The following is a 10,000-nucleotide window of genomic DNA, read 5'->3' as shown; positions in this document are numbered from 1 at the left end:
GCTGGGATGGGCTCCAGCAGCCTCCGCGTCCCTTGTGAGGAGAAGGCGGATCGGAAAATGGATGGACTAATGATGGATTCGGTGAACGTGCAAATAAACTGGTTGGGTTTGGTACCTCTAACAAGGTTAAGAAGCACTGACCTAGAGGTATCGGTTTTCCGGAATGGGGAGGACTCAAAGAGTGCAAACTCGTACTTGTGTTTGAACAAAAGTGGCATTGAACTTCCCGCCCTGTTATGGCTCCTTTTCATTTTTGTTACAGTTGTTTTGCACTGAGGCAAAGTGGTGCAATGTGCCAGGTCGCTTTGCACGGACACTTGTTTCATCGTGCGTAATAACGCCACCCACAGGACGACAGTGGAACAGCACCAGCTGACACGTCATGACTTTTCAAATGAATCTGAGACCAATGATCAGACCTGGGTGTCACCTTCCCTTGGTCAGGACACGCGGGGCATGCAGTGACAAGTTTTGTGGTCCATTTAGCCACCACTAATGTATTCCCCCCCCCCCACCCCCCCACAGGTGGAGCCCGGTTCCTTCCAGCCCATTTCCCACTTGCATATCTTAATCATGGACGGGAGCAACATGGGAACGACGTCCATCTCCAAACTCTGCGCTGCGCTGTCGGGAACGTCGATCCGGAAATTGTCCCTGCAGAGAATGAAGCTGGTCACGCTCACCAACGGCACCTTCAAAGAGCTGCGGCGAACCAACGTCACCTCGCTGGACCTCTCCGGCAACGGCTTGGGGAAAATCGAAGAGGGCTCGTTCCGGTGGCTCGGCAAACTGGATGCCCTTGTTTTGTCAGACAACAACATCAAGCACTTGACCAAGCGGACGTTTGAGGGTCTTGACAGTTTAAAGCAGCTGGACTTGAGGAAAGCTCTGGTGAAAAGTCATACCTCCGCCACGCCCATCATTGAAGACTTCTCCTTCCAGCTGCTGGGCGCCCTGGAGACTTTGTGTTTGCAGAAGACGACGGCGCGGGAGATTAGCGAGCACACCTTCGCGGGCTTGAAAAGTCTCAAATATCTGGACCTGAGCTGGAGCAGCTACGTGTCGCTGAAAACGATCTCCAACAGGACACTGGCTTCGCTGGGCGGGTCGCAGTTGCTGAAGCTCAACATGACGGCGACGGCCATTTTGCAGATTCAACACGGCGCCTTCTCCCATTTGCGGAACCTCACGCACCTTTTTCTGGATTTGAATTTCATCAAGCAGACTGTCGGCGGGGCAGAGTTCCAAGGCTTGGATCGTCTCCAGGAGCTTCACATGTCCTTCAACCACCAAACCATCACCCTCAGCCCCGCGTCGTTTGTCGGGGTTCCCCTTCTCAGGGTGCTGACGCTGAGTAAAAGCCTCACGGCGATGTCCTTGAACTTGGATCGTTCGCCGTTCGAGCCCTTGTCCAACCTCGCCTACTTGGACCTGAGCAACAACAACATCGCCAACTTGAGGGCGAACTTACTGACCAATCTCGTCAACCTGAAGGTCCTCAAGCTGCAACACAACAACCTGGCGCGGCTGTGGAAGGACGTCAATCTCGGGGGGGCCGTGCTCTACCTGAAAGGCCTGGAGAACATGACCAGCCTGCAGATGGACAACAACGGGCTCGACGAGATCCCCGCCGAGGCGCTGAGCGGGCTGAGGAACCTGCGTGAGCTCAGTCTTAGCAACAATCTGCTCAACAACCTGAAGGACTCGGTCTTCGACAGCCTGACCTCCCTGAAAGTCTTACATCTGCAGAGGAGCCTGATCACGGCCGTGAGGCCCCAGGTGTTCCGCGTTCCTTTGGCCAACCTCAGCGAACTCCTGATGGATCGGAATCCCTTCGACTGCACGTGCGAGAGCATCCTGTGGTTTCTGACCTGGTTGAACACCACCAACACAACCAGCGTTCCTGGCTTGAGAGAGCAGTACATGTGCAACACGCCGCTCGCTTACTTCAACCGCTCCATCACAGATTTCGACCCCCTCTCCTGCAAGGACATGGCACCATTCCGGGCGCTCTACATACTAAACAGTACGCTGGTGGCGCTGCTGACAGCGATAGCGCTTCTGGTGCGCTTTCACGGCTGGAGGATCCAATTCTACTGGAACATCCTGGTCAATCGGGCTTTGGGCTTCAGCGACACTACGCCGGAGAAGGGTCAGCAGTTCGAATATGACGCCTACATCATCCACGCCGAGGTCGACGGCAGCTGGGTGGAAAGAGCCTTGATGCCCCTTGAGGGAAACGCGTGCAAGTTTTGCCTGGAGGATCGGGATTCGCTGCCAGGGGAGTCCCAGCTGGAGTCCATCGTGGAGAACATGAGGAATTCCCGCAAAATTCTTTTTGTGGTCACTGAAAGCCTCCTCAGCGATCCGTGGTGCAGACGGTAGATCTTTTTGTTTTGTTCTTCTAAAACCATTTTTTGTAAGGGATGCCCAGGTGAACAAAGGACGAGCATAAATCTCCAATAAAGGAGGAGGCTGTGATATGATGACTGTAAATCCCCCAAAAATCCCACAGGTTAAAAAATAAGCCTCCATAAATGAGATGATTGCAAACCCACAGCATTTTTACAGGTTAACACTCGATTGCCAAAAGTAAATTTTGACAATAAAAGTTTTTACAGGGTAAAATAAGAATATCAGAAACCTCCATGCCCCGAAATGACACTTTCAAATAATCTCACATAAAATCTGTACAGGCTAAAATAAAATGAGAATAGTTCCGCAGCTTAACATACTGCGACAATTATTCCCCAAAAAGCAAAGTTCATTCAAAAAAAAAAAAAAAACAACCGTAAATCTTCCAAAAATTGGTCTCATTTGTATTACCAATATGGAGATATTTACTTTTTTTAATTGGGCTTTTGTATCCTGCATGCAGCTTCAAGGCCCATCATGCATTGCACCAAGTGATGGAGGCCAGCAGGGACTCTGTGATCCTGGTCTTCCTCCAGGACGTCCACGACTACAAGCTATCGCGCTCGCTCTTCCTGCGCCGCGGGATGCTGAGGAAACGCTGCGTCCTCCACTGGCCCGTCCACAAGGAGCGAGTGGTCGCCTTCCGTCAAAAGCTGCTCATCGCCCTCGGGACGACCAATCGATTTCCACCCCTGCTTTGAACAACAAGTCCCAGAATGAATCCCATTACATTCCGTTGGTCATATTTTATCCAATCACATCAAAGTTCTCACAATCTCGAAGCATCAATCCATTCTCTGGACCGCATTTTTAAGCTCAATAAATTAATAAATTACATCTTTGTGCCATAAGAAAGAATGGCTGTATCTTAACTTCAGTACAATTTGATGATATCACATAAAAACGTCACCATGTTTGTTTTTGCCTGATTGTTCATTGCAGCGTCATCGTTTGAAATGGTCAGAGTGACATGTAGTGGCCATTGTTAATTTCTACGCCTTACACTTTCTGCATTTGAAGTGAATAATATAAGAACTCTTGCTTGTCCTCATTAGGGCAGCGGCTAGCAGCTAGCCGCTAGCTGGTCCTGTCCCAAATGACTATTTCGGTACACCCTGAAGTCTACGTGAGTCAACTGTGTGTAATTCTACTCCTATTATTTGACACCAAGCACACCCTGCCATCACGAGCAGGTGGGTTTCTCAACTGCCCGGGAAAGAACGACTATGGCGCCCCCCGCCGGAACGATCGATTAGCATCAATATCTTTTATCAAATATTTAATCTATAAAATAACAACTACCAACACTTATCGCAAACAAAAGAAAATAGACCAATAACAGTGTTGATAATTCGCTGATTTTGTTCATAACTTTTTGAATATATCTATATTTTACTGCTTTTATCGCAGTGTAATATACAGTATGTTTCTTGTGTTTGTGTGGTCGAGGGCTGGGTTAGTTGAGTCGCGGGTGACGTCATAGAGAGGGGACGAGCCGGGTTGGGGTAACATTGGCTTCAACAGTTAGTCTGAGTGTGGAGCGCATGGGCGTGAGTTGTGGCTCACAGCAACTCCTATGAATGTGTGTTAATTTAATTGCCCCTTTTGTTAATGAAAAAGCGACAGATTGCACCAGCGATTGCCTGCATCCTTCTGTCCACATTGAAGGGCATTACAGTATGGAAGGTTACTTTGGGTCACTTGACTTTCTCCATTGAATTGAAATGCCGGAATCTGTTCCAGCCCTCCCACGAACAAACAACCCCAAATTGCATTGGGTTTTATTCAGAAAAAAACGCAAATCAATGGTGAAATGAAATGTTAAGAGTGAATTACTGTACTTTGTGCATCATGATTTTACGAAAATTCTCTTCATCGTGCCGCTCCTTCTGGTGTTGCCGTCTTGGCCACTGGATGGCAGTATAATACAGTCTAACAAAAACAAAGATGGGTCACCACAAATCAGATTCAGCAAGGTGTAATAACGTTGGTCGTTTTTCATTCAGGATAGAGAAAATATGCCTGTGAGTATTTAAAAAAAACAAATAGACATGGATTGTTACTGTATTTTCCCACGATCTTATTAGCTGATCAGCTTTTTCACTAAAGTTAGCTCATAATGCCTCATGAACATTTCTGACGCTTGACGGGACTGCGACAAACTGGCATCACTATTTTGCTCATGTAACGGATACATATTCTTTCTTTCTTTTCATCCTCTTTTTTCTTGACTTAATTTCATTTTGTTGGACTGTATTCCAACAAGCCTGCTTGTGTCCTTTTATTATCTGTATGCAATTGTGTCACTGATATAGACCAATGGAAGCCGTATGTTGGGGTCCCCTACAAACGTCACCAGCCAACAACAGCTAGTAAGGGGCCCTTGATCTCGGACCCCATGGTGATTGGCTGGTTCGCCTCCCCGTGTGACGGCGACTGTGATCATTACATAAAAAAAGACACACCGACCTCTCTGCAGTCAAAGACAAACAGCACAAAGTGCGGCTGAGGTCAGCTCCGCTCACCCCGCCTGCTACTCGCTTATATGTAACCCCGCCCGCTTCCATCGTGCACTACACGACAGTCGAACAACATGGCGATCATACCCGCCAGCGTGTCGGTGCCGTTTCTGGGCGTCGGCGTGCTCCTCGCCCTGGTGGCGCTCACCTACAAACAGCTGAGTGGATATCTGAAAAAATGGGTGGTCATGAAGCCGATCCCGGCCGTCAGCCGCACGTACCCATTCATCGGCAACGCGCTGGACTTGAAGACCGACGCGGTAGGTGAGTGGACGCCGTGCTCCGATTGTCACACTTTGCAGGGAATCCTTGAAGAAATGTTCCCTCGGACTGCCTTATAAATCTAAACTTCACGACCACGTGTACGCACGCATGCCATAAAAGTTGCGTGTGTTAAATTGCAAAAAAAAAAAAATAATAATAAATCACATTTTCCTGCAACAAATTTATAATTTTTGAGATTTGTATTTATTTCTTAATGTTATTATTTTTTTTGTTTTAAAAAAGTGAACTCGCAAATGCCATTAAAATCGCCTGCGTTCGATTGCCCAAAAAAAGTCACATTTTTCCAGAAACAAATTCATAATTTTGAGATTTGTATTTATTTTTAATGTTATGAGAGGAACGTTTTTTTGTTGTTTTAAGAAAAAAGTGTACATGCGCATGCCATAAAAGTTGCCTGTGTTCAATTGCAAAAACAAAAAAGGTCACATTTTTCCAGGAACAAATTCATAATTTTTGCGATTTGTATTTATTTTTTTAATGTTATAAGAATAACGTTTTTTTTTTTTTGTTTTCTTTGCTAAAAAAAAAAAAAAGGCAAATTTTGTTTGGTCAAAAGTCACACACTCTTACGCAAATACTCCCCCCACCCCCCAAGATGAAATGTTAATGTAACAGAAATGTTTTTGAAACCAATACAACAGTTCGTTGCCATTGATTTTGCAGACCCCCAAAATTTGAGAACCCCAGATGTACACAGATGCTTATCTTGTGTTGCAGAGTTCTTTGGGCAAATTCAAGGTTATGTGGAAGAGTTCCGCGATGCGCCGCTGATTAAACTCTGGCTTGGGATAGTGCCCTTTGTGATTCTTTATCACGCAGAAACTGTCGAGGTATAGTATACACATTACACACTTCACTTTTTCCACGTTTTGTTTGGGGGGTCGCCCAGAGGACAAAGTGATGGTTCTTATGCTCACGATTTGAGGTATTTGTGGTGGTGTGGCGGTAAAAAGGAACCACAGAGGAGCAGGCAAGGGAGGCAGGAGTAAAAACAAATCTAAAAAATTATTTTGTGCGAAAATAAATAAATGAATGAATGATTAAATGAAATAAGAATCCAAATGTGACGCAACAGGGATCAAAGTCTATACTGTGGTGCCTTGAGATAAGAGTGACCTGACTTGAGAGCTTTTCGAGATCGGATTTTTTTTGTTTTTTTTTTCCTCAGGACAAATTTTCCGTACCCCGCTCTACAACTGTGCCTTGAGACGAAACCGTCTTGGAGGTTTACGGACCTTCAACGACGTGTTTGGTTTGACTACAAAAAAGCAGGAGGAACATTTTAAGGAGGATCAGAGCAAACGGAGCAAATCTGAACCCAATTTATATTACGTGGTTCAGGAGTGTGTCATTTGGAGCAATAAAATACGTATACTCCATTTCTGACAGAGGCAATGTAACAAAATGGCGAAAAGACGAAGCACTTTCCAGACGCACTGCATATATTCGATGCCAGTTTACTTATGCTTTGTTTAATTCATGTTTTCCCTCCAGCCAATTGTGAGCAACCCTGCCCACATGGAGAAATCGATCACTTACAGCTTCCTTCATCCCTGGCTTGGAACCGGCCTGCTCACCAGGTACGAAATGCCAAACTTTGAGGCCATTCTACACATGGAATGGCATGGGCTGCAAAGTTTTGTGCACGTACGTGAGTAGAAGTTGATCAAAATCCTGGAATTCATCCAAAATGGCAACTTCGGACCAAACACGACGACTTCCTGTTGGTTTTCCTGGGAACTTTTCCGTAGATCGGTGATGTCGATATGTGACGCTCGTGTCAAGGGCGAATTTCCACCCCAAAAACGCTCTCTCGATCACGATATTACGATGGATTCGATGAAAAGACGATCGTAGCTGTCAAGTAAGGAACACCTGCGCCGCTACAAAAATAAGACGTTTGATCCCAATTCAATTGAATGAACCGATGAGGTGCGAACATTTTTCGAAGAAGATTTGCCGTTTTATACACCGGCGATTGCGAAATTATCAATCCAGTCACATCATGTTTCTAAAACAACGTCTGTTTACCGTACAATCGTACATGATGTCACAGCATACGACTGTCGCAGCTGCGCTCGCAACTCTGGCCAACACCCGAGTCCTTTTCTCATTCCCTCTGCAAGATGGCAGACTTCCCGTTTCTCTATTCTGGTATCGTTTTTTTTTTTTTTTGGCGCGTGTACTCACGGCGCCTAAATGTCACCCTTCGTCCAAACGATCCCGAGGGCTGAATTGACTAACTTTGCTTGAAATTTTGACAGCACGGGGCCAAAGTGGCGCCAACGGCGCAAGATGCTGACACCCACCTTCCACTTCACCATCCTGCAGGACTTCCTGGAAGTGATGAACGAGCAGGCCGAGGTCCTGGTGACCAAGTTGGCCTCCCAGGCGGGCAGAGGCGCCTTCAACTGCTTCAACTATGTCACGCTGTGCGCCCTGGACATCATCTGCGGTCGGTGTACTGTTGGAACTGGCAACAAACGACGGTTGCTCAGCAGAATTTGCGGGGGCCGAATCGGTTTTGCCCCAAAAGTGGGATAAAATAAATGCGGTTTGCATTTGGGTCTGATTATGCCTTTCCCATGTAGCAACTAGGAGCAGGGGGCTACGCGGCCTCATTTACGTCCAATAAAATAACTGACTCGGCAGTGCGGAAATCCCAGCATATGAGCACCCCCCCCCCCATCTTCCACTCTTTAGTATTTTTTTTTTTTATCCCTAATGCACTGCGTATCCACTTTTTCCACATTTCCACCCTCATTTGTCTGCTTGTTTGTGACTGAAGTCGCGTGGGGCAGGTGACGCCTCTGCCCGCAGATGTTGATGATTTTGCAATTTTGCATCTCTTTTGTAGAAACTGCCATGGGAAGGAAAATCCACGCCCAAAGCAATTCTGAGTCCGAATATGTCCAGTGTGTCTACAAGTACGTTTAAATGTGCATTTCAAAAAAAAAAAAAAGTATTGCAAAGTTTAAGGAAATAATGCGATGCTTTTGTGTTTGCTTCAACAAGAATGAGTGACATCATCAGTCGCAGACAGAGGGCGCCATGGTTTTGGCCCGACTTTACGTATAAATACTTTGGCGAGGGGAACATGCACGACAGTACGCTCAAATTGCTACATTCGTTCACATACGAGGTAAGTGTGTGTTTGTGTGTGTGTGTCGGTCTGTCTCGAACAGGGGTGTCAAACTCATTTTTGTCACAGGCCACTTTGGAGTTATGCCGTATGACGGTGAAACTACAAAAAAAAAAACCCAAACCCAAAAATCTCCTCGCATTATTACTTGTACACAACACCAACTGGTTTTGAAATCAGTCAAGTCCACTCTAATAGTCTGCTCAAGCGAGTGTAAACAGGGTAATAAAATTACCGCACAATCTCAACATTATTTATGACGTGACAATCTGACATTTTAGTACAGATTTGACACCCATGATTTGCTTTCGCGGGCCACATAAAATGACATGGCGGGTCAGATGTGGTCCCCGGGCCTTGAGTTTGACACCGGTGATCTAGGGAGTGTGTGTCTCTCTTTCTCTAAATAAATAGAGAGATGGATACACACACACACATACATTGTGTATTTTTAGTAGACCATTTGAACTCTCAGTTCAGGGAGCCTGAAACGAGTGAACTCCTGTCAGGTGATTCGGGAGCGAGCCGAGAGTCTGAAACTGGAGGACAAATCGAAGCCCAGGAAGAGGCGGGCGTTCCTGGACATGTTGCTCGAGACCAAAGACGAGGACGGAAACACCATGAGCCACCAGGACATCCAGGAGGAAGTGGACACCTTCATGTTCAGGGTTGCTACACTTTCATTCATATTCATTCGTGGCCGCTTAGCTTCATGAGGGGTCGCAGGGCGCGGCGGGCTGGAGCCCATCCCAGCCGTCTTTGGGCAGCAAGCAAAGTACAAATAAAAGAAATATATAGCAATAAAATCTGAGAATATGCTAGCCCAACGGCGTCGCAGCGCGAGTAACATCGCTATAGTTTGCATTTAGATGCGTCTATTTTTTTTTTTTTCGGAATTAGTCTAATGTGTTGTTTGTTGCAATTGTTGTTTTTCGCAGGGCCACGACACGACGGCAGCCGCAATGAACTGGGCCCTTCATCTCTTGGGCTCTCACCCCGACGTGCACCACAAAGTTCAACGCGAGCTTCAGGAAGTGTTTGGTAACACACACACACACACACACACACACACACACACACACACACACACACACACACACACTCTCTCTCTCTCTCTGACTCATGGCCTCTAATGTGTTTGTTTTGGAGTGGAGCTTTGGGCAACTGATAGCTGTGAAAATCCAAAAAGCCAAAACACACACACACACACACACACACACACACGCACACACACACACACACACACACACAAAACATGATTCAGTTCGGCTCTCAGCTGCTTTGATGTGCCTTGCAAGGCTTCAGATGAATGCAACTCTGGCGGGGTAACGAAAGGGGTGCGTGGAAGTCATCGTTGGAATGCCATAACCCCCCACCCCCCGTCGCGGGGGTTACCTTTCAGACTACCCCAGCAATAAGTGAAATTCTGTGAAATGTGTGTGTAAACTGTACATTAAATGGCAATACTGGAACTGATAAAATCAACATAGCTGACACGAAAAATGCTGTGATGTGACATACTGTCAAAATAACTTACTGTAGCGAGACATGGATAGGGGTGAGCTGTTTAAAATCTTCGGAAAAGTTTGTTGCACCCCCCCCCCCAAAAAAAAAAAAAACAAAAAAACACTTTTTTAGC

At 46.3% G+C, this 10,000-nt stretch overlaps 2 protein-coding genes across 2 annotated transcripts in view; both read left to right on the top strand.

The window, feature by feature from the left end:
* The window catches only part of tlr3 (toll-like receptor 3), a 5,763-nt gene extending 2,535 nt beyond the window's left edge, over positions 1-3,228 (top strand). Inside the window, exons 4-5 of the mRNA XM_019862645.1 lie at positions 526-2,381; positions 2,879-3,228. Coding sequence (XP_019718204.1) covers positions 526-2,381; positions 2,879-3,116 — 2,094 coding nt within the window. The 3' untranslated portion in view covers positions 3,117-3,228. The remainder of the gene's footprint in view (positions 1-525; positions 2,382-2,878) is intronic.
* A 1,670-nt stretch (positions 3,229-4,898) lies between these two features.
* Positions 4,899-10,000, top strand: part of cyp4v2a (cytochrome P450, family 4, subfamily V, member 2a) — a 6,121-nt gene continuing 1,019 nt past the window's right edge. The window contains exons 1-8 of the mRNA XM_019861690.1: positions 4,899-5,198; positions 5,937-6,049; positions 6,714-6,799; positions 7,484-7,674; positions 8,077-8,146; positions 8,235-8,361; positions 8,871-9,029; positions 9,300-9,402. Of these exons, the coding sequence (XP_019717249.1) occupies positions 5,009-5,198; positions 5,937-6,049; positions 6,714-6,799; positions 7,484-7,674; positions 8,077-8,146; positions 8,235-8,361; positions 8,871-9,029; positions 9,300-9,402 (1,039 nt within the window). The 5' untranslated portion in view covers positions 4,899-5,008. The remainder of the gene's footprint in view (positions 5,199-5,936; positions 6,050-6,713; positions 6,800-7,483; positions 7,675-8,076; positions 8,147-8,234; positions 8,362-8,870; positions 9,030-9,299; positions 9,403-10,000) is intronic.

The sequence above is a fragment of the Hippocampus comes genome, unplaced genomic scaffold (assembly GCF_001891065.2).
Source record: "Hippocampus comes isolate QL1 unplaced genomic scaffold, H_comes_QL1_v1.1 scaffold7, whole genome shotgun sequence".
NCBI classification, from domain to species: domain Eukaryota; kingdom Metazoa; phylum Chordata; class Actinopteri; order Syngnathiformes; family Syngnathidae; genus Hippocampus; species Hippocampus comes.
The sequence above is the reverse complement of the archived record's forward strand: the minus strand, read 5'-3'. Positions and strand labels throughout refer to the sequence as shown.